Source organism: Trichomycterus rosablanca, chromosome 12 (assembly GCF_030014385.1).
Source record: "Trichomycterus rosablanca isolate fTriRos1 chromosome 12, fTriRos1.hap1, whole genome shotgun sequence".
In the NCBI taxonomy this organism is placed as follows: domain Eukaryota; kingdom Metazoa; phylum Chordata; class Actinopteri; order Siluriformes; family Trichomycteridae; genus Trichomycterus; species Trichomycterus rosablanca.
This window is the reverse complement of record NC_085999.1, coordinates 5,422,879-5,447,915: the sequence shown is the minus strand read 5'-3', so window position 1 is coordinate 5,447,915 and position 25,037 is coordinate 5,422,879. Positions and strand designations below refer to the sequence as shown.

Sequence of the window (25,037 nt, the reverse complement as noted above, 5' to 3'; positions counted from 1 at the left end):
AGCATTTTGTTCCATAATTCCCTAATTCTTTTGTAACTTTGTATTTAGTAATTGTGTGCTTTATTATTTGAAAATTCTCCTTATTTAGCTCATGGCTTATTAGCCACAGTATTATTTTACCTTGGGTTGAGAATCTGCTTTGCTTTCTCCTGTTACATCATTGATATGCAGTTTGTACAATTACAGGTAAGTCAGAGATTTACTGACTCGTGGGAGAGCATGTTAATTGTCTTGTAATCAGACGGATGTGAGAGCTTGTGCATGTCATATATACTGTAGATCTGATATCAGATAGATACACCGATCAGTCATAACATTAAAACCACCTCCTTGTTTCTACACTCATTGTCCATTTTATCAGCTCCACTTACCATATAGAAGCACTTTGTAGTTCTACAATTACTGGCTGTAGTCCATCTATTTCTCTACATACTTTTTAACCTGCTTTCACCCTGTTCTTCAATGGTCAGGACCACCACAGAGTAGGTATTATTTAGGTGGTGGATCATTCTCAGCACTGCAGTGACACTGACATGGTGGTGGTGTGTTAGTGTGTGTTGTGCTGGTATGAGTAAATCAGAGTCGGCAGCGCTGATGGAGTTTTTAAATACTGTGTCCACTCACTGTCCACTCTATTAGACACTCCTACCTAGTTTGTCCACCTTGTAGATGTAAAGTCAGAGACGATCGCTCATCTATTGCTGCTGTTTGAGTTGGTCATCTTCTAGACCTTCATCAGTGGTCACAGGATGCTGCCCACGGAGGGTGAAAGCAGGTTAAAATAGTATGTAGAGAAACAGATGGACTACAGTCAGTAATTGTGAACCATCTAGGTAGGAGTGTCTAATAGAGACACGGTATTTAAAAACTCCAGCAGCGCTGCTGTGTCTGATTTACTCATACCAGCACAACACACACTAACACACCACCACCATGTCAGTGTCACTGCAGTGCTGAGAATGATCCACCACCTAAATAATACCTACTCTGTAGTGGCCCTGGGAGAGTCCTGACCATTGAAGAACAGCATGAAAGGGGGCTAACAAAGCACGCAAGGAAACAGATGGACTACAGTCAGTAATTGTAGAACTACAAAGTGCTTCTTTATGGTAAGTGGAGCTGATAAAATGGACAGTGTGTGTAGAAACCAGGAGGTGGTTTTAATGTTATGGCTGATCAGTGTATGTAAACATGGGTAAATTACCTGAGAAAAGATTGGAGGTGTGGGTGGTAGAGCTGTCTAGCCCAGTCTGCTCCTTTCACAGGAATCATGACCATATCAAACATTAAATTTCCTAACACACCATCACAGGGATCTAAGTTTAAATCTCAGCTGTACCATCAACCTGGCTGTGGCACAATTGGCTGTGTACGTGGGTGGGAAGGTGGGGCAGGAGGTTTTCCTATCTGCCACTGCAAACTGTCGTCTCCGTCACTGCGGAGGTACCAGCTGAGCGCTGGGAAGAATCACATTGTGATTAGGGTGACCCTCCGTGTGAGATAGAGCTCTGTGTGAGACCTGGCTGGCTGGTGAATAAGAAGCAGAGTAGGGGGTGCACGATAGTCTTTAGCCATCCAGAGCGTGGTAAAGGAGTGCAATATGCACGAGGAATTGAAAACAACTATATAGGGAGATAAAAAGAGACCAAAAAGACCCTGTCTAGTTTCAAAGAGCTTTAGTAAAAAGACCTACAGAGCTGCGGAGAGCTGGGAAAAGCAAAACACGTCCTACAAAAGCATTTTACAGTAAGATAAACTCATCTAATAAATAAACTAATTCTTTAAAGAATGGGAATTCAACAAAGATCACAAGAAGTGATTCTTTCATGTCTTTTTTCTTTTTTAAGTCACATCCTTTGCTAAAGTGGAGTCTACGTTACTTATTTAATAAACACTGTCAGAATGTTCAAGTTTTAAACTAACACAGACCAGAAACCAAACTGTACCTGCACTGCTTCTTATCACACACACACACACAGACACTCAATCTCAATGCTGAGGCACATAGTGCGCAGAGTTCACCAACTTTCTGCAGAGTCAATCGCTACAGACCTCCAAACTTCATGTGGCCTTCAGATTAGCTCAGGAACAGTGTGTAGAGAGCTTCATGGAATGGGTTTCCATGGCCGAGCAGCTGCATCCAAGCCTTACATCACCGAGCGCAATGCAAAACGGCGGATGCAGTGGTGTAAAGCACGCCACCACTGGACTCTAGAGCAGTGGAGACGTGTTCTCTGGAGTGACACCCCCCCCCCCCCCCCCCCCCCCCCCAACACACACACACTCATCCTTTAGGACATACAAACTCCTTCTGACGTGTTTCACTTTTCACTAGGTTAACATAAGGTCCCTGAAATGGATTAGCAGCCTGTCAGGGAGTTCTGTTACCTTGCCGCCATTGTTCATGGATGGTTCTGCACTGATGCATAAAGCAGTTACTGAAGATGAATAAATGACCAATTTCAAACAACAAGCATGGTATTGTTCCCAGTGGGAAACCCCAACTCATCTCAGAAACTCCATCTCACTTTGAAGTATCTATCTATCCACCCATCTTTTTTAAATTACTGTACTGAGAGTGCAGTGCTGGCACAGCCTCTCCTCACGGGGCAGCCAGGACCGGGTGTGTCGCCCCGTCTCCACGGCCAGGTCGTGGGCGCTCAGTCTGTACCTCGTCAGGATGTTTCTTAATTTAGGGTCGGATACTGTGCTCAGATAATCTGCTGGTCTGTAGTGTCTGTTTAGGACCAAATAACAAATAACACTGCATTTTACTTTGAGTTTTAGTTTCAGTTTCCCAATAATTCAGATATTTCATTCTGAGTGTTTGTGTAATTTGGTTTATTCTAATTGGGTTTGCAGACCCCCCACCCCCCAACCACACACACACACCCTTCAGGACATACAAACTCTTTCTGACGCTTTTCACTTTTTCAGTAGGTTAACATAAGGTCCCTGAAATGGATTAGCAGCCTGTCAGGGAGTTCTGTTACCTTGCCGTCATTGTTCATGGATAGCTCTGCACTGATGCATAAAGCAGTTACTGAAGATGAATAAATGACCAACTTCAAACCATGTTTTCAAACAACAAGCCTGGTATTGTTCCCAGTGGGAAACCCCAACTCATCTTAGAATCTCCATCTGACTTTGAAGTATCTACCACCTATCCATCTATCTTTTTTAAACAAAGCATCCACTAGCACCAAAGCTTTAGGTACTACAGTATATAGATAAGTGACTTGATTTATTAAAAAATTTAAAAAGCATGTTTAGCATGGCATTTTATTGTAGACTTGGAGAATTGGTTAGGTAAAACTGCTTTATCTATCTTACTTTTGAGAATATTTTGCCTTTCTATGATTTTTCTATGATTATTTCCCAGCTGGTTGTTTTAAAAGTGCTAATTATTACTTTCAGCATATCAGCACTTTCTGTGTGCAGCTATTTTAGTGGCATATGAAGGTCAACACATTTTATCTCATTTCATTTGCCTTTTATCTAATATTCATACCATATGTTTATTTCAGCCACTCAGTTGGTGGAATGGTAAAATATGCTAGCACAACAGAGCTGGGATTTGAATACATCGAATCGAATGTCAGCTTTAATATTCGGCTGGGCTGGGCGGCTATATGAACAACAATTGTTGTTCACAGGGTGGGACAAGACAGACCAGGGTTCCTCATAACTGGTGCAATTACAACCTTACAACCAGGTCAGTGTCACTGTAGTGCTGAGAATGATCCACCACCTAAATAATATCTGCTCTGTAGCGGTCCTGACCATTGAAGAACAGCATGAAAGGGGGCTAACAAAGCATGCAAAGAAACAGATGGACTACAGTCAGTAATTCTATATGGTAAGTGGAGCTGTGAGTGTAGAAACAAGGAGGTGATTTCAATGTTATGGCTGATCGGTGTATATGTTTCTTCTTTCTTTCATTTCACTGTAAGATTAAGCTAATGAGCCAAACGACATTCTTTAGTATATCGTCTGCTATACAAACCCTGGACTGTTGCTTTAAATTACAACAACTCACTTGTCTTTTGGTCCCGTCCCCTTTCTTTTTTAGATCTGACAATGTGCCTTGTATTTATTGTAGGTCTTTGTCTTTATTACACAGTTTTTTATCTGCACGGTTTATATTGTATTGTTTCACATGCTGGTCCTGGAGGAACAGGTTTCATAGATTTTAACAGATCAAATATGTTCAAATATGTACTTGTGCACAGCAGAAATGTTAATAAAGCCTCTTGAATCTTAAATCTCTTTTTTTCTTCATCCATGTGACTAATTCTGGAGCTGACCATTATACTGCTGTATAATATATTCCAGGCTAATATCTCAGAGCAGCACTTCATTAAGACACGTGAAGTGTGTGTGCGCGGAGCTCCGGTATAATAAAGGCTAATTAATCTTTCATCCATTTCTACACCCTCACATCAGCACATTCTTCCACACACAACAAGATGTGTTAACACCAAGCACAAAATCTCTCTTTCCAATACACACTCGCTTGCAAGGGAAATGACCCACTGAAATATTCATACCACTGCCAAAAAAAGACCCTGAGTGCCACACATGCCTCATCCTTCTATCCAGTTACCATAACAACCAATGACTGCAAATTTCTCACCCAGCTAACCCCCCCCCCCAACCTCCCGTACACACTCACACAATCACCAGCCAGTTCCATACACAACGACCATCCGATCCAATCCATGCCCACTCAGAGATCCACACTACACACACGGTGCTGCACGGTTATACAGCTTTTATTTATTTCCACACAGCTTCAGGTTACAGCCAACACAGCACAGATAAACTTTATTGTCAGTGTATGTTTTGGCCTCTGTAAAGCCCCTTACAAAACACACAAACACACACACACACACACACACCATCTATTTCCTTATTGGTTATTGATTCTATTCCCACTGGCAAGCACTTATTGGAAATGAGATAAATGAGAAACATTTGGCTAAATCATGAGAATGATTTACACTGCTGTCCGGGCCAAAATGTAAAATGTTAGAATACCAACACACATTAACCTGAACCTTGTCCCAGGTTGTCGATTCAAAAGCTAAAACGCAGTAGTGCTCACAAGCCAGTAGAGACACAACATAATCTAGTATCTATTTTGGATTAGGTCTGGGACTGTACACAATTACATCTTTTACCATACAATACTTTGCCAAACACTTACAATACAACATACACTGATCAGCCATAACATTCAAACCACCTCCTTGTTTCTACACTCACTGTCATTTTATCAGCTCCACTTACCATATAGAAGCACTGTAGTTCTACAATTACTGACTGTAGTCCATCTATTTCTCTACATACTTTTATAGCCTGCTTTCACCCTGTTCTTCAATGGTCAGGACCACCACAGAGCAGGTATTATTTGGGTGTTGGATCATTCTCAGTACTGCAGTGACAATGACATGGTGGTGGTGTGTTAGTGTGTGTTGTGCTGGTATGAGTGGATTAGATACAGCAATTCTGCTGGAGTTTTTAAATACCGTGTCCACTCACTGTCCACTCAGTTAGACACTCCTACCTAATTGGTCCACCTTGTAGATGTAAAGTCAAAGACGATCGCTCATCTACTGCTGCTGTTTGAGTCGGTCATCTTCTAGACCTTCATCAGTGGTCACAGGGCGCTGCCCATGGGGCGCTGTTGGCTGGATATTTTTGGTTAATGGACTATTCTCAGTCCAGCAGGGACAGTGAGATGTTTAAACACTCCAGCAGCGCTGCTATGTCTGATCCACTCATACCAGCACAACACACACTAGCACACCACCACCATGTCAGTGTCACTGCAGTGCTGAGAGTGATCCACCACCCAAATAATACCTGCTCTGTAGTGGCCCTAGGGGGTCCTGACCATTGAAGAACAGCATGAAAGGGGGTTAACAAAGCATGTAGAGAAATGGATGGACTACAGTCAGTAATTGTAGAACTACAAAGTGCTTCTATATGGTAAGTGGAACTGATCAAATGGACAGTGAGTGTAGAAACAAGGAGGTGGTTTTAATGTTATGGCTGATCGGTGTATAATCCCAGCTCTGTTGTTACTGTCACAGCTCCTTAAAAACATCTTAATGAGACTAAATCCCTCTTTCACACTCAACACATTTCTGAAATTATCTGGGAATTGTAAAAGGTTTAGAGTAAACTGTCATGTCACTTGTGCACTGTGGCACATTCACATTTATTTCCTGCCTGGTGAATTTAGAATGTATTATTGTTAGAGTTATAGCTCCCGACGGTGCACCTACAAACTGCAAAATGTCAGTGTGCTCAGAAATAATGATCACTAAAAGTGTTCAGTGTTTAAGTACCTAAAAATTCTTCCTCCATGTCAGTGTCACTGCTATGCTGAGAATGGTCCCTCATAGTATCAGTGTCAGTAATAGTGACTCCTCACTAATTGATTGATTTGATTGATTGATTGATTACATTATTGATCCCCGAAAGGAAATTGCAGTGTTACAGCAGCAATTTACAATTATCACAGACATCACACAACCACACGTCAATGTAGTACAGGAAAGAAAAATTTAAATTAAAAGTAATGTAATGCAAAAATAAATAAATAAATAAATAAGATATAAAAATCAAAAAAATATAATAGTATAAAAAAATAAGAATATAAGAACATCTAACACAGAACAAAAGACTAAAGTGGGCGAGCCTAAAAGGTGCAGTTTATAGACATTATGTGTGCAATTATAAGCTGTGCAAATACAACAGTACCATGAGCAAATTTGCAAATCAAATAGTACCATTTGCAAGGTCGATTGTCTTTCGTGGGTACTATAGGCTCTGCGTTCTCCTCTTGCACCAATGAGAGTCATTATAGATTGATGAATTGATAATGATTGCTAATAATGAATTGGTAAAGATAACAGCAGCTGGCCTACAGTCAGTACCTGATAAAATGTCTAGTCATTGATGAACTGCTACTTAGCATTTGTTATTTAGTTATCACACATAGGCTCTGTGAATGTGATAACACAGGATAAAATAAACATCCTTATATACTCTTGTTGGTGACCTTGTAGGACAGTGGAAGATTCCACAGGTAACATAGATTTCTCAGCTAGAACATAGGACCTGGTCAAAATCAGCTAAGTCTGGGCGTCATACAATGCACGTACACCATGAACACATCCAGTAACATGCTATAATAGCAGTATTCTTGGCATATTTGAATATGACTACTGGCACTAGTGCCCTAAGCATATCTATATTTTCTAAGTAGTACATCTAGTGTAACTTAACATTTTTCTCTTAAAGGTTTAAATCAATGACCTTCTGACAACTAGCTCTGTCCCAAGTTTTCCTGTAAAGAATGTGCTAAATCCCTGACCTTTTTTGCACCACAGACTGGTTTCATATAAGATATAATTTCACGGACCGACGGGGGCGGGAGGATTTAAAATAGAATAACTATAGAATGGAAAATCAGAGTGAATCCTGAGCTTTTTACGCTGCAATGAGACGCTGCTCCCGTTAAGTGGTTAAGCGACAATAACACCTTAAGAGTATTGGAAATTTATTTACTCTCTAATTATTTATTCTTTCTGTGCGGCGTGGTAATAAATGACCCACTGACAAGTACCGGTCCGCAGGCCCAGTGGTTGGGGACCACTGTGCTAAGTGATTCTTCCTTGGAAAATCAACAAACCATGGAATTTGACCAGGATTGTCCAAACCCACAAAGTCTGTGGTTACTTTAACCCAAAACCAGAACAATGCCAGACATCAATAAGCATGCGCTACAACAGAATGGCTTTGTAGACAAAGAGTGAATGTGCATGACTGGCCTGTCTGCAGGGGCATAAGATTTTAAGACAAGAGAAGAATCAGACAACAATGACTACTAACTGTTGAGCAGCTGGAGTCCTGTATCAAGCAAACATGGGCAAGAATTTCACTTTCAAAACCGTAACAATGGCCGTTCAGGTGGCACAGCGATAAATAAAAAAAACCCAGCTGAAACCAGAGCTGGGATCTCAAATACATCGTATTGAGTCTCAGCTCTTACTACCGGCTGGGCTGAGCAGCCACATGAACAACAATTGGCCAGTTGTTCAGATAGGGGTGAGATATTAAAGCCGGATAGGGTCTCTCTCACAGCTAATACAGTTACGACCTCTGCTGGCTGATTGATGTTGCCTGCACAGAGATGAGAAGAGAGTGCTGTCAGGGTGTGTCTCTACGTACACAGCGCTGATCCGCATTGGACTTGTCAAAGTGTAGGTGATAAGATGCATACGGCTGCTGCCCACATGTCGGGGGGGGGGTCGCGTGGGTTAGCTTTGTTCTCCTCAATCAGAGCGGGGATCAGCATTGGTGGAGAGGAAGCATGATGCAATCGGGCAATTGGACGAGCTAAAAGGGAGAAATAGGGGAGGAAATTCATAAACAAAATATTTTTTAAAAAAACGTAACAATTAGAATCCTCAATTTACAAATTAAAAAAGTGTTTTTACCAGGAAAAGTGAGGTAAACATGAATATGTCCCAACATCTGAGTGTGTTGTAGTTCTTAAAATGTTTATATTTACAAAACACAATGAAATTAGACAGTAAAAACAATAAAAAAAATTCTCTTTGGGATTTGAAATGCAGTTTGTACTATTTAAAATGATAAAAGATAAGATTTAGTGCAACTTAATTAACAGACTAACTGTAAAAAATTGTCATGATTTCAATATTAAACAAAATAATGATGTCAGACATTTCCGCTGTTATCACGCTAACCACCCATACAATCTGGACATGCTTCAGTGAAGCGAGACAGTGGATTAACACTGTTATACAGAATATCTTCCATTAGCCGTGTCCAGCATCTGGGCTCCCCTGCCGTATTGATCAGTTAATGACTATGACTAAATTGTGGGTTACGCTGTCCATTAACGTATTGATTATTCATTTTGAAAGCCTTCCAAATGAAATACTCTGCAGATATTTGGTGCTGCATCTAACCTCTCTTTAGCTTTTACCACTCAGGGCAGAGCATTTTATTCTGTCTTCAGTGGGTGGGTTTTGAACTAGAAGTCTGAGTTCTGATTACATGTGCAGCGCTGTGCTGGTCTTTGTGTGTAAAGGCCATTAAAGTGGAATATATTTACAGACAGGCATCTGTGGTGTATACAGGTAAATGAGGTTCACACACACGCACACACACAGGCAGCTTTGAGGTTAAAGAGTACACATTTTAAATGTGCAGGACAGAGGCCTGGAGGTAACAAACCACTGCTTTTTATTAAACAAGACATACATGCATGCAAATTCATAAATACCAATGTACACACGCATTAACATTTACAAACACACACACACACACAAACACACACACACACACACACACACAGTGCCAATATCACTCTTCACTGCAGGCACCCAAAAGCAATATGCAGTTGAATGCATAAAAGTAAACAGTTCAGGCTTACATTTACACACACTTCAAAGAGGCATGTAAAAATGTTTTCCATGTTTCTGCAATTTTTACAAATGTAAGTACTTTAAAAGTTTAATTGTGAGTTAAATTGGGTAAAAATGTGCACCATCACTATATTGATGATGCAGACTTAGAGGCTGATGTACTGAGGCTGAAGAAATGAGCCCCTACTTGACAACCAGTACTTTGATTGTTGCTGATGACATGGTCAAGGTAAAAGCATTTCAGAAACAGTGTTCTGTGGTCAGATAGCATGAATATTCTTGAAGAAAATGTGATTTATTTAAAGTCAACAACACTGTACTTACTGTCAAGCATATTGGAGATTTATATGTTGCTTAAACTAAGTCACAAAACAGTTGCAGAAATCAGTGAAATCTCAAGAATCACCTCAAGAATCACCTCATAGCAAGAAGCAACAGCACTACTTGATTCTCCAGCCGGGTGACCAAGGTCTTTTCTGTGTGGAGTTTGCATGTTTGCCTTGTGTCTGGGTGGGTTTGCTCCAGGTGCTCCAGTTTCCTCCCACAAGTCCAAAGACATGCAGTCAGGCCAACCGGAGCTAATAGAAGGTTTTGTGTGTTTGTGTGTGTGTGTTTACCCTGTGATGGACTGTGACATGTCCATCTTTGACCTTGCCTTAAAGCAAGTGAATGTAACCCTGACCAAAATAAAGCAGTGGTTAAAAAAAAGGCCTTTTTGTTTGTTTGGATTTTTCACAAGGTTATATCAAACACAGTCATGGACACAATTCACCTCACTTGCACGTCTTTGGACTGTGGGAGGAAACCGGAGCACCCGGAGTAAATCTGGGGAGAACATGCAAACTCTACACAAAAAGGACCCGGACCGCCCCACCTAGGGATCGAACCCAGGACCCTCTTGCTGTGAGGTGACAGTGCTACCCACTTAGCCACCATGCTGCCCAATAGGCCTGGTGCTGATGTGCAAGAGATTGAGGATTTCTTTATTTGTGAAACAGATTTGAAAGTATAACTTTACCAAATCATGAACATCCCTAATTTTAACACAATGAGGTCGCTATAGAATATTTCCACTTTATTCTCATAATCATTTCGACTTTAATTCTCGAAACTGAAACTTAAAAATATTTTTTTGACAGTGGCCCCAATACGCCGTCGCACTATCCTCTTTATCCATCATATTATAGAAAACATCTTCAACTGCTTCACGATGGATCCACTGCAAACAGTAAGTGACACACTTCTACAACAACATCTGTCCAAAACCACTAAAAGCTGTGGAGATAAAGTTCCTTTTAAATAGGAATCTGGATTCCTCCATGCTAACCAATTAAGAGCCAATTTTAAACCTGCCTTCCACAGACAGGACTATCGAAAAAGTAATTTTAACCTCCTCAACACCTCCTTAAACTAAAATGATTGTCAAATGTGGTTTGCTGCCACATTACAGAACAAAGAAAAGAGTTTTTCAGTGCAGGATGACGTTCTTATTCATTGATTTGTGGATGTATTGAGCAGAGAACAAAACAGTATTGTTCTTTTACTTTCTTGTTAAGGCTAGTTGTTAACCTGCACTGGTTAGAAGGGGCTGCAATGCAGTTTTAAAGATTACCACATCAGGCCAGATGTAATCGCTAATTGCAGCACCACAATCACTGAAGAATCTGTAACTGTAGCACAGCATTCACCTTATTTACTACAGTGGTACCTTGAAACTCAATGTCAGTTGGTTCTGGGAGTGGCGTTGAGTTTAAAAGGTGTTAAGTTTACAAGTGGTAGCCTAGTTCCTATAAGGATGTAGGGAAACCTGTTAATGTGTTCCATGGTCCTGTGGAACTGCATATATTTTAGGCTAATGTAAGATAATGGGAGTGTTTTTAACACCTATACACTGAAAATAAAATAAATATTTTGCTTATGCTTCTTAATCGTGGAGACGCTTGAGATACACAAATGCAGATTCGTCTCATATTCACTCTTTGGGCGAAGTCTTACTGCACCACTCAAGCCGAGCGCTGAACAAAGCAGCTGTTCATGTTTGTTTGTTTGTTTTTTAGGATTTTAACGTCATTTTTTACACTTTGGTTACATTCATGACAGGAACGGTAGTTACTCATTACACAAGATTCATCAGTTCACAAGTTTAAATCAAACACAGACACTTGCATGCCTTTGGACTGTGAAAGGACCTGGACCACCCCACCTGGGGATCGAACCCAGCTACCCACTTCGCCACCGTGCCGCACCAGCTGTTAATTTTTAATTTGAAATTACATTTTTAAAAATGTAAAAAGTTTAAGGTAAACGTCGAGTTTAAGGGTACAAATTTCTCGACGAAGGGCGTCAACTTTCAAAGATTTTGAGTTTAGGGGACGTTGAGTTACAAGGTACCACCATGCGTATTCACGTATTATTTTCAGGGTTATAAATGTTTACTATGGAAGCACATCTGTAAGTCGCTCTGTATAAGAGCGTCTGCTAAATGCCGAAAATGTAAATGTAAAAATGATGGGTCTGGAGACACGCAGAAGTAAAAGCACAAGGCAGGAGCTCCTCTGGAAGGTGCAAATCCATCTCAGGGCAACACATTCACAAGAGCACTTACGCACTCACACTTATAGAATCAATCATGAGCAGTCAGTTTACTCTGCTTTTGGAAGTTTTGGAAGAAACCAAAATACCCGAAGGAAACTTCCAAGGACATGAAGAAACACAGCAAAATCAATCAAACCCAAACTCCCAAGGACTCTCATGTTGTGTGTGTGTACTGTACATTCAGCTGTGCTGCTGTTTATGTGTGAAGGCCATTTAAGTGAAATATGTTTACAGAAATGCATCTGTGGTGTATACAGTTAAATTAGGTACACACACACACACACACACACACACACTTAACCTTCAATTGCGCAAACTGTTTTCACTGATAACCGTAAGTCGCTTTGGATAAAAGCGTCCGCTAAATGCCACAAATGTCAATGATAAACAGAAGTTCATATTCATATTCTGCACCGTCCTGCTTTTAAATACTGGTTAAATGCCCACATTCACCTTTCTTTTCATTTGATTAATGATTTGAGTGTTTGGATCTCAGGTCCAATAAAACAACCACTGTTGGGCTATTGAACAAGGCTTTTAATCCTCTAGGGTCCAAGGATGCTGTATAATGGCTGGTCCAGCACCCTTACACAAGCTTTCAAAAAGCTTTCTAAAAACTATTTAATTGCACTGTACACAAGTATGCTGTAAATATGTAAACTACTGGTGGAAGGCATTAGGAGATTAATGTCTTGATGCATCCAGAAATAAAGGCATAGAAGAAATACACCGATCAGCCATAACATTAAAACTGCCTCCTTGTTTCTACACTCACTGTCCATTTTATCAGCTCCACTTACCATATAGAAGCACTTTGTAGTTCTACAATTACTGACTGTAGTCCATCTGTTTCTCTGCATGCTTTGTTAGCCCCCTTTCATGCTGTTCTTCAATAGTCAGGACCCCTACAGGACCACTACAGAGCAGGTATTATTTGGGTGGTGGATCATTCTCAGCACTGCAGTGACACTGACATGGTGGTGGTGTGTTAGTGTGTGTTGTGCTGGTATGAGTGGATCAGACACAGCAGTACTGCTGGAGTTTTTAAACACCTCACTGTCACTGCTGGACTGAGAATAGTCCACCAACCAAAAATATCCAGCCAACAGCGCCCCGTGGGCAGCGCCCTGTGACCACTGATGAAGGTCTAGAAGATGACCAACTCAAACAGCAGCAATAGATGAGTGATCGTCTCTGACTTTACATCTACAAGGTGGACCATCTAGGTAGGAGTGTCTAATAGAGTGGACAGTGAGTGGACACGGCAGCAGCGCTGCTGTATCTGATCCACTCATACCAGCACAACACACACTAACACACCACCACCATGTCAGTGTCACTGCAGTGCTGAGAATCATCCACCACCTAAATAATACCTGCTTCGTGGTGGTCCTGTGGGGGTCCTGACCATTGAAGAACAAAGTAAAAGCAGGTTAGAGAGGTATGTAGAGAAACAGATGGACTACAGTCAGTAATTGTAGAACTACAAAGGGCTTCTAAGTGGATCTGATGAAATGGACAGTCAGCATAAAAACAAGGAGGTTTATGTTATGGCTTCTTTTGTCAACTGCCCCTTTCTTGCCATTACAATAGCCATAAACTATATCCTGCTGTACAACATAAGTGAAAGTACTGACCTAAAAAGTGCAGTTACTCAGTCCATCTACTTAAATTGCTGCCAGACACCTGTAGTAGTAAATCAATGACTGATTAATCATTTTTGTTATAATGCTGAAATTGACATTATTTTTCATTTTTATTGTAACAAGGTGGTTTGAACCAGAGAGGAGGACTCACAACTCAGGTAAGCCATTTTTCCTTTGTTTCAATTTTTATTGCTTTCCAGCAAAAACAATCCCCACTTTGGGATGAAAAGAGAATAAACAAAACAAAGCAATAGCTTCTCTGGACAGCTCTGGTGCACAGTCCTGTACACAAAACACACACAAAAGGAAGCACAAGAAGGGGCAACAAAACCGGGTTCAAATGCACAGGGTAATTAACTCCCCACAGGTGTGACTATTAATCTAGCCTCCGGTCCATCCCCAAATCTCCTTCCTCTCACCAGATCCTTGAGCTACACCACAACCCACCAGTCATATATCCTAACATCAGGCTGGGGAGCCATTCAGCCATGATTGACCCCCCCGACAGGAGAGAAAATCTGCCACTACCATCTGAGCCCCTGGTCTGTCGAATACGTTGAATTTAAAGGGCTGTAAAACCAGATACAGGTATCAGTGTGTGATCTGCACGTCTTCCCAGCTTTCCTTTAAAATGTCCAACACCCTGATGACTTTCCCTTTCTGTGCCATCTGTCCCTGGTTCCTGCCTTGGATACCCAGTGCCCCCGGAGGTGTTTCTTTATAACGGCTATTCAGACTAATTTCCTCTCAACATGAGACAGTCTGACTTTTCTTTAGAACTGTTGTATACAAATGGCACCGGTAGGACAGTGGTAGCCTAGTGAGTAGAGCTTTGGGCTATCAGTTGAAAGGTTGAGAGTTCAAATCCCATCTCTGTCATGCAGCCACTGTTGGGCCCTTGAGCAAGGCCCTTCTCAGCTCCAAGAGGCGCCGTATAATGAACCTGCACTCTGACCAGAAAAAGAATTGTACTGCACACGTGTATACACTGACCAGCCATAACATTAAAACCACCTCCTTGTTTCTACACTCACTGTCCATTTTATCAGCTCCACTTACCATATAGAAGCACTTTGTAGTTCTACAATTACTGATTGTAGTCCATCTGTTTCTCTACATACTTTTTAACCTGCTTTTACCCTGTTCTTCTCTTCCACCACAGAGCAGGTATTATTTAGGTGGTGGGTAATTCTCAGCCCTGCAGTGACACTGACATGGTGGTGGTGTGTTAGTGTGTGTTGTGCTGGTATGAGTGGATCAGACACAGCAGCGCTGATGAAGTTTTTAAATACTGTGCCCACTCACTGTCCACTCTATTAGACACTCCTACCTAGTTGGACCACCTTGTTCATGTAAAGTCAGAGATGATCGCTCATCTATTGCTGCTGTTTGAGTTGGTCATCTTCTAGACCTTCATTAGTGGTCACAGGACACTGCCCACAGGGCGCTGTTGGCTGGATATTTTTGGTTGGTGGACTATTCTCAGTCCAGCAGTGACAGTGAGATGTTTAAAAACTCCATCAGTGCTGCTGTGTCTACAGCATGAAAGAGGGCTAACAAAGCATGCAGAGAAACAGATAGACTACAGTCAGTAATTGTAGAACTACAAAGTGCTTCTATATGGTAAGTGGAGCTGATAACATGCTCCACTGATAACATGGACAGTGTGTGTAGAAACTAGGAGGTGGTTTTAATGTTATTAGTGGTCACAGGACACTGCCCACAGGGTGCTGTTGGCTGGATATTTTTGGTTGGTGGACTATTCTCAGTCCAGCAGTGACAGTGAGGTGTTTAAAAACTCCATCAGTGCTGCTGTGTCTACAGCATGAAAGAGGGCTAACAAAGCATGCAGAGAAACAGATAGACTACAGTCAGTAATTGTAGAACTACAAAGTGCTTATATATGGTAAGTGGAGCTGATAACATGGACAGTGTGTGTAGAAACTAGGAGGTGGTTTTAATGTTATGGCTGATCTGTGTATGTATATATGATAAATAAAGGTATTCTAGATTGCTATTGGGCAGTTGTAGCTTAGTGGATAAGGTACTGGACTAGTAATCAAAAGATCACTGGTTCAAGCCCCACTACTGCCAGGTTGCCACTGTTGGGCCCTTGAGCAAGACCCTTAACCCTCAATTGCTTAGACAATATACTGTCCCAGTACTGTAAGTCGTGTACAGTACTTCTAAATCCTTCTTGCACATCTGGGAGTCCTTTTTTAATGTATGACTCTAGTCAGCGTTTCATAATCATAAGCATCATTTAGACAAGCATGTCAGCATCAGCATTGGAGCATCAGTAATAAACCTCCTATAAAACGCATGGCCACAAAGAAAATCAGAAAACCCACGCCAGCTACTCGATCCACTGGTCAGTAGCAACCCAATCCATTTAAAAATACAGAAGGCAGAGAACTCTATAAAAGCCTCTAAAAAGTGAAAAGGAGGTGGTCCTCCACTCAGTCTCTAATGCTTCCTGCCTCCAGGATTGATAGTGTTTCAGCCTACTGCAGAAATGCTAGCATAAGAGCTGCGGGGAAAAGAGCTGGACACAGTCCAGCCCAGTGTATAGCTGACCGAAACATACACAGAACAACTCAATATGCCAGCAGCGAGGTGGCCAAAAAAGCCAGTAAGGTGTAAGATGATGGAACCGTACCAATTTTTATATACTGTGATATAATTAGAAAATGAATGGATGAATGAGGGCGGCACGGTGGCTCGATGGGTAGCACTGTTGCCTCACAGCAAGAAGGTCCTTGGTTCGATCCCCAGGCGGGGCGGTCTGGGTCCTTTCTGTGCACGTTCTCCTCGTGTCTGCGTGGGTTTCCTCCGGTAGCTCCGGTTTCCTCCCACAGTCCAAAAACTTAGTTAAAAAAGTTAAAAATATGTAACAAAAACCTTGTTCCTTAAAGGCTGTTTAACATTCTGTGTTTCCTCTCCAGGTTTCATGAGTGCTTTATTTTTTGTGTGTGTTCCCATGCCCTCTTACCTCCACCCCTTGATTGTGATTGATTTTATAGTTCAGTGTCTGCACCTGTTCCCCATCACATCCCAATTTGTCTAAGTAATTATACCTCATTTGTCTGTTACTCCTGTTCATGTATTTCCTTCTGTCTGCACATAGAGGAACGCTGTTTCGTTTCAGTATGTACTTACACCGACCAGGCATAACATTATGACCACTGACAGGTGAAGTGAATAACACTGATTATCTCTTCATCACGAAGGCTGGCCCGAGTGGTCCGATCCAACAGAGAATGCTGGTTCTGATAGAAAGGTGTCAGAATACACAGTGCATCACAGTTGCAGGGTTGTTTTGACAGCAAAAGGGGGACCAACACAATATTAGGAAGGTGGTCATAATGTTATGCCTGATTGGTGTATATACAGTATAGCTGACATGACAGCAAAGCCTCCTGAACTTAAACCGTGTTTATCTGTGTTTCTTATTTGTTGTTCCGGTTCCTTAATCCAGTGCTTGTTTAACTGTTTTCTTTGTGTTTTCTTTCTCCAGTATTCAGCCTTTGCCTGTGTGTGGGTGTATGATTATAATTATATTGCTGGTTACACTGTATTCCTGTTTTGTGACCACTGCTTTGGGCTCTCGGATTCTCATTTTTGTCCCAATGAATTATGAAATTATGATTTTATGATCATGTGTCCTGCCTCTTCTGTATGCAGGGATTTTTTTAGCAACCACAGGGCCTGTTGTGATGCAAGCACATATGCACACAATGTACATACAGATTCTGATTGTAAATATGCTGTATACGGATTGAGTCAGCTAATCATTATAAATTATTAACAGATTATTAGACTGCATGTGAACATAGTTACAGAGAGAGCAAGAGTAATAAACAGGGCTGCTTTGCTAGAATGTTGTCCTACCGTTAATCCAGAGAGCCTCAGGATCGTGTACGTAGAAATCAGGACCAAACAGATCCTCCACTGTCAGCTTGGTATCACTGCCAGCTTGAGTGTCAGCTGGTAACACACAAACAAACGTTACACATTACACAGAGCGTAATTACTGGCAGTGCAGTTTCTTGTCCCCGAAATTCAGTACCTATGCAAATGTACATAAATGAAATCTGGCTGTTAAAATAATATACACCGATTAGGCATAACATTATGACCACCTCCTTGTTTCTACACTCACTGTCCATTTTATTAGCTTTGTAGAACTACAAAGTGCTTCTATATGGTAAGTGGAGCTGATTACATGGACAGTGATTGTAGAAACCAGAAGGTGGTTTTAATGTTATGGCTGATCAGTGTACAGTAACAATGCTTTTTACCAGTTTTTAACATGTTTTAGATGTATCATTACATTGTCAGTAAAAATGCAAAAGGTAACAATGCATTCTGTTATGGGATGTTCTCTAGTGTTGCTGCCTTTAAAGGATTAAAAAGATATAAAATATAAGAAAGATATAAAAAAGGAACCAACTGTATTTTCATTTAGTAACCAGAAATGAGGTACACTGACCTTTTTCAAGTACTAATGAGATGATCTGTCTGTAATGCACAGTGTAGGAACATGATTTCAATTTGAACTGGAGATACGTTTACAAGCGTAAGTGCGTGTAGTTAAAATTTTATCAGAATACAGAAGATGTACAAGAAACTGAACATATACACCGATTAGGCATAACATTATGACCACCTTCATTGTTGGTCTGCCTTTTGCTGCCAAAACAGCCCTGCAACTGTGATGCACTGTGAATTCTGACACCTTTCTATCAGAACCAGCATTAACTTCTTCAGCAATTTGAGCTACAGTAGCTCGTCTGTTGGATCGGACCACACGGGCCAGCCGTCGCTCCCCACATGCATCAATAAGCCTTGGCCGTCCATGACCCTGTCCCCGGTTTACCACTGTTCCTTTCTTAGACAACTTTTGATAGATACTAGATACTGACCACTGCAGACTGGGAACACCCCACAAGAGCTGTAGTTTTGGAGATGCTCTGACCCAGTCGTCTAGCCATCACAATTTGGCCCTCATCAAACCTGCTCAAATCCTCACACTCGCCCATTTTTCCTGCTTCTAACATCAACTTTATGGATAAAATGTTCACTTGCTGCCTAATATATCCCACCTACTAACAGGTGCCGTGATGAAGAGATAATCAGTGTTATTCACTTCACCTGTCAGTTGTCATAATGTTCTGCCTGGTCGGTGTACAATATATGTGTAAACAATGTCTTAGTTTCTAATTTCAAGATACATTGAATGACTGAAGCATGAAAAAGGAACTTCCAAAACATCCAAAAATCTAATAACTGTACTTTAGTTACTCAGTTACAATTTTATTGTCCAGTAAAGCCTTTAATAATTACAAATATACTGTTTTTCATTGTGGCATGCCAGTTTTGATTTAAAGAGGAACTGAATCACTAACATGATAAATAATACCTGAATTATATAATACCTGAATAAGCCTAATAAATTACTGCGCCAAAACCTGATTTATTAACACTCTTGAGTCCTTTTAGTAAAGTGATCATTCAGCGAGATTCTTCAGCTGTCAGGATTCTGCCTGGTTTCTTATGATAAGCTTTTCAGGACTGGCTAAGCTCATCCATACACCCTTAATGCTGGACCTAAGAGAAGTAATTAGAGCTGGTGATTTTATGTCATGTAATATATGTCTATAAAGATGTTGTTTTTAAGATTTGGACCCTGTGTGGGCTGCTGTGTGGGCTGCTGTAATAAAGACCTATTGTTAGTTCACAAGAACAGCTGATTAATGTTCGTATGCAGCCACTTTTGCAGTCCAGTTAATATAAAATGTGCTGCGTTTGGTGGCACTACTGGGACCTGGACTCGAGACTGGGGTCTCAGCAGTGGTGTGTACTGTTGCACATTTGTAATAATTGTGGTCATTATTAATAATTCATTTATATTTGGTATCTACTTCATCCTAATAAAGGTCGAGCAAGGTTAAGGGTCTACACTGGATATACTGCACAAAGAGAAAAATACCCTAGAGAGGCTGCTGGTCCTTCACAGAACATCACTCACTTATTTACTTTCTTACTTACTCACTTACACTTACTGAAATTATAACAGACAGTACACTTTCTGTATATTATTGTATATTATTATTTGTATTTGGTAATTATTAATTTTATTTCCTTCATAATTTTCATCAACCACTATATTCTGGTCAAGGTTGTTTGTTTGTTTATTAGGATTTTACACTTTTGGTTACACTCATGACAGAAACGGTAGTTACTCATTACACAAGGTTCATCAGTTCACAAGGTTATATCAAACACAGTCATGGACGATTTCGTATTTCCAATTCACCTCACTTGCACGTCTTTGGACCGTGGGAAGAAACCGGAGCACCCGGAGGAAATCCATGCAGACATGGGGAGAACATGCAAACTCCACACAGAAAGGACCCGGACCGCCCCACCTTGGGATCAAACCCAGGACCTTCTTGCTGTGAGGCGACAGTGCTACCCACTTAGCCACCATGCTGCCCTCTGGTCAAGGTTGCAGCAGGTCCAATTCCATTTGTAAACACTGGGTGCAAGGTAGGAATACCCTGGACAGGGAGCCAATTCATTTAAGTAGTGGTAGTGGGCTAGGGATAAAAGACTACTGTTCCACCTGAGCGCTGTAATTATTTATGCAGCTACATTGTTACATTTATATAGTACAAAGAATTTACTGAATTTATTCTACAATCAACATCCCCTGCTACCAATCATGGCTTTCACAGAAACAGCTCCATTTGTACTTTTATTTTGATGTTCATTAAGTCCTGTCTTGACACTGTTCTGTCCGTATTTTGTGCTTTCAAAACAAAACAAAAACAATTTTAAAAGTTATGCATTAATTATTTTTGTTTAATTTAGCTATGTGATGCTGGTACAGGTCTAGTAGAGAAATAAACAACATGGGGCAAAGTCCATCTCTATCATGCCTACTAAACTCTACTAAAACCTCTGTTAAATAAAAAAAAAAAACATTTAAATGATGCTGGATTCACAATTCCAGTAATTATAAAACTATTAAACTGCAACACGGTTCTGTTCCCTGAGGCAAATTAATTCAAAATGAATTATTCAATTCTTTTTGGCACAGGTACTTCCCTCTATAAGGAATGAGGCAAGAGGATTATAAAAATCATTTACTGTGTCCTGTAAGCATAATATAAAGCATACGTTTTTAAATGCCAATTATAAGGGTCTAGATCTTACAAATTATAATCCTTTCTGTAACTAAGAACAAGCTGTGACAACAAAGTATCCAACCAGTTAGATTAACTCCCATTGACTAAAAAAGAAGTGATCCAAACATGGAATCAAATATGGATTTGAAGACCACTGATATATGTTTGTGTAATGTGTGTGTGTGTGTGAGTGTGTGTGTGTGTGTGTGTGTGTGTGTGTGTAATGTGTATGTGTGGGCTTTATACCTGGAGTAAGGAGGATGACCGACATGGTTATGAGTGAACAGACCAGTAGGATAACCAGCAGAGCAATGGCAATTCCCTTCCAGTTCCTCTGAGGAGGACTCACCCCACCTAGATCCTACAGAAAGAGAAAAACCATCTGATCAGATCAATCCAATCTGATTATTTAAACACTTAAATAACACTTTTCCAGTTTTATTTATCCTACATCTCATTTACACTATGTGCATTTTGATGGCCCTAAGCTTAACAAGGTTTAAAGAAGGCCAGAATTAATAGATATTTTTTATAAACAATAAATATTTCTATTGGTATTAGAAGGTTTTTTAAATTATTGGTAGACTTTTCAGCCAGACGTTCCACTCCCACACGCACTACTCTCATGGATCAGTTTTACGTGGCTGACCGTTGTGTCCGGTCTTGCTGGAGTTTCACGGAGCTGTACATGACTTCAGTGAGTGAGACGGACTGCAGGACTGTGGTTCACGCTGTTTGAGTGTTCATGTGTGTTTTTTTCTATGCTTTATGTGACCTGGGTCATTGCTAATCACCAACTGGGCATTATTGATTAGCCTGCCTTTGTTTGTTTAATAGAGACATTACGAGTGATTTATAATTTGGCTGTATGCATACAAATTAGGATAGTAATAAAAAAAAACATGCCTTAACATGCAAGATCCATCAGTGCTAGGCTTTTGCACTAATTACTTTTGTTTTTTGTCTTAAAAACAATTGTGTTTAAATATTAATTGCCAAAGAGAGTGGGTGAGGTTATCTAGCATGTATCTAGCAGGCAACATGTACTGTTTTCTGAAGTGTTTTTTTTTAAATCCCATTATGTAAAGATAAAATACTTCATATACTTTTAGTATTTGTGAGTAACATGCAATCGTGTACAGCTTAATTACTGTGCTGCATGGCTTCTGCTGCCAGATCTACAGTTAAAACATATTCATGTGTATGTTAACTATGGACTGCATGATTGCACCCTAATGCAAAAATATTGCATTTTTAGCTTCTTTATCAATGAACAATATGTGCTAATCACCTAATTAGCAAATACTAAGTCAAAAGTTTACATACTGTCATAGCCATGTTTTGGATTTCATAATACAAATTACAAATAACGTCGCTCAAGGCATTTTCAAATAGCTTTAAGTTCAAAAGCTTATTGTGGGTTTTGTAAAAGCTCAGAAAATTAACATAAAGCAACTTAGATATTTAAACTGCTGGTGTACAAAATTAATTCAACCTTATGGCATGGCCTCTTGTTCGTCATTAGCTTACATAAGCTTCTGTTCCCATATGAATATGACTAGTTTCACTTTGCCCATTAAAAATATGAAACAGTAATATTGTGCCAATTTGGCAAGGAAACCCAAACTGTTACTTCATACTGTAAGGACATTTGCCCAGATGGTCAGATGCAACCCAAGAACTACCAGATACAAGCCTACCATTAAATTAAAGATAGGGTCACAATGCCTACATTAAAGCGGTCAACTCAACTCAAAGGAAACTTTATTGAATAGAATGCCTTTATTTGGCATATATACATATACAGACATACAGTATAATGAAATTCTTTTTCCAAGTACTCCAGCTCGTTTAGAAGCTGGGGTCTGAGCGCAGGGTCAGCCATCGTACAGCGACCATGAAGCAGACAGGGGTAAGGCCTTGCTTAAGGACCCCACTGTGGCAGCATGGCAGAGCCGGAATTTGAACTCTCAACCTTTTGATTAATGACCCAAAGCTCTACCGACTAGGCTACCCAAAATGGTATGACAAATATTGGCATGACAAATAAGGACATCATAGTGCCAAAGCTTAATTACAGTTTTAGAAACAAGAAGAAAAAGAAGAAAACAAATAACAATAAAATAGTACAATATATATTAAACACTTACAGATATGTAAAAATAAAATAATAATAAAAAACAGTGCAAATAGTAACAACAATAAGAATGGAGACAGTGCACGCCCAGGTGGCGCAGCGGGATATTCCGCTAGCACACCAGCGCCGAGACTCTGAACTCCTCGACTCAAAACTCGCCGTTGCCACCGATCGGCTGGGCATAACTGGCAGTGCCTGCAGCAGACTCTAATTGGCTACCGTGTCTGCTAGGGTGGAATGACCGGACTATGTGGGTGGGGTCTTCAAACGCTGTGCAAGGACCCGAATTAGCAGATAGAGGCGCCTGTGCAGAAGCATGGGTGAAAAAGGAAGGGTCCGCTAAGGACTGCGCACGGGTCAGAGGAGGCGTGAGCAGGAAATATACCTTCCTGTAATGCAACGAAGGATCCCCAGCAGTGGAAGACAAATCGACTACGCTAAACAGTGACAGTAATTTTTGATGTAGGTAGTAATGAGAGTAAAACTTTGTATTGTGTGTGTGACATGATCACCTACTGTCCTTCACCTGGTGGCAGGTGTGTGTGTAGGTCTTCATACTGCCATTGGCTTTGTGGTTGCTGGGCACAAATTAAGCTCTTGCTTCAAATCTGACAGCTCAATCAAAGTTAGTTGCTAATACACTGTAATTTATTACATTGCAGAGAATTTGCAGGAATAACTGGACTAAAAGGACTGCTGTGACACGTCTCTTATAAGTGTATGTACGCTTTTCACTTCAACTGGAAGTGCACTCAGTGTGAAGCTGGGTATTACTGTATCAGACCAGCTGAGGTTCCACTGCTTTTACAATCCTGTACTTCCCCACCCCAGCCAGGTCAACCTCATTCTGCATACTGACTGTGTGTGTGTGTGTGTGTGTGTGTGTGTGTGTGTGTGCGTGTGTGTGTGTGTGTGTGTGTGTGTGTGTGTGTTAGGAAAAGGAGAGTATGTCCTTGTAGAATGACACTGATTGTAAATGGCACAATGCTGTCATGCGTGATGCTCTCTCCTCTGCTCCCTCCACTTCCCGCTCAGCTGAAAAAGCTCATGCAGGTTCATTTATAATGTGAATTACAAGTGAGCTGAGAAAGAAGGGTGCAGAAGACTGGCACAGATGGATACAGAAGACTAGCACGGAATTTCACACACACATATGCACACACACACACATATGCACACACACACACACACACACACACCTAACACCTCATTCACACCAAAGTCTGGAATCCATTACGATTTACACTCCAAACAAACACAGCAAAGCTATAAACACAAGGTCACTCCCACCAGAACCCACATCAATTCTTTCTCTCTCTCTTTTTCTTTCTCTCTCTCACGCTCTCTCTTTCTTTATGCCTCTCTCATTTGATTTTCTGTCAGTGCTGCACTACATCTTCCAAATGTGTTTCTTTCTGTCTCTGGCCATCACTGTGTTATTTTGCAGAAAGGAAGGAGCTATAAATACACACAGCAGAGAGGAAGTGAGACACACACCTTGTCAGTGGTTGTGTGTAAGTCTGGCTACTCTCCACTTGTCTCTTTACAATCCTTTTAGCTTTTCACATACTATAACGGGTAACTTTTTCTAAAGCTAAGGGCTAAAAAACATTCGGTGCAACAACAATGGGTGCAACACACTCATGCATATTTAAGCAAGCCTTTAGAAAAGTGAGTCCTAAACTGCAACCTGTGACATACAAATATGACCAACATGTCTGTGTGGCCTGTGAGCTTTTGTTCAGTTATGCCCCTGAAGTCTATACCAAATCAAGATATCTAATAACTAATTCATCTAATAACTAATTCCCTTGGTTATAGCACCACAACATGGCATTAATGATTTGCAAAACTATATTACTATTATAAGTAGAAGTAGTAGTAGTAGTAGTAGTAGTAGTATTATTCTGACATTAGTCTTGCATAGACAATTCCTAATATTCCTTGACAACACATTAATGAACCTGTCTGAAATTAGTATAGTATGGTCAGTTTTTTT

The 25,037-nt window shown here is 40.6% G+C and overlaps 1 protein-coding gene across 1 annotated transcript in view; it reads right to left on the bottom strand.

The window, feature by feature from the left end:
- The window catches only part of LOC134324744 (inactive dipeptidyl peptidase 10-like), a 117,576-nt gene that overhangs the window by 60,223 nt on the left and 32,316 nt on the right, over positions 1-25,037 (bottom strand). The window contains exons 2-3 of the mRNA XM_063006681.1: positions 21,148-21,262; positions 17,600-17,695 (exon numbers count right to left, since the gene is read on the bottom strand). Coding sequence (XP_062862751.1) covers positions 17,600-17,695; positions 21,148-21,262 — 211 coding nt within the window. The remainder of the gene's footprint in view (positions 1-17,599; positions 17,696-21,147; positions 21,263-25,037) is intronic.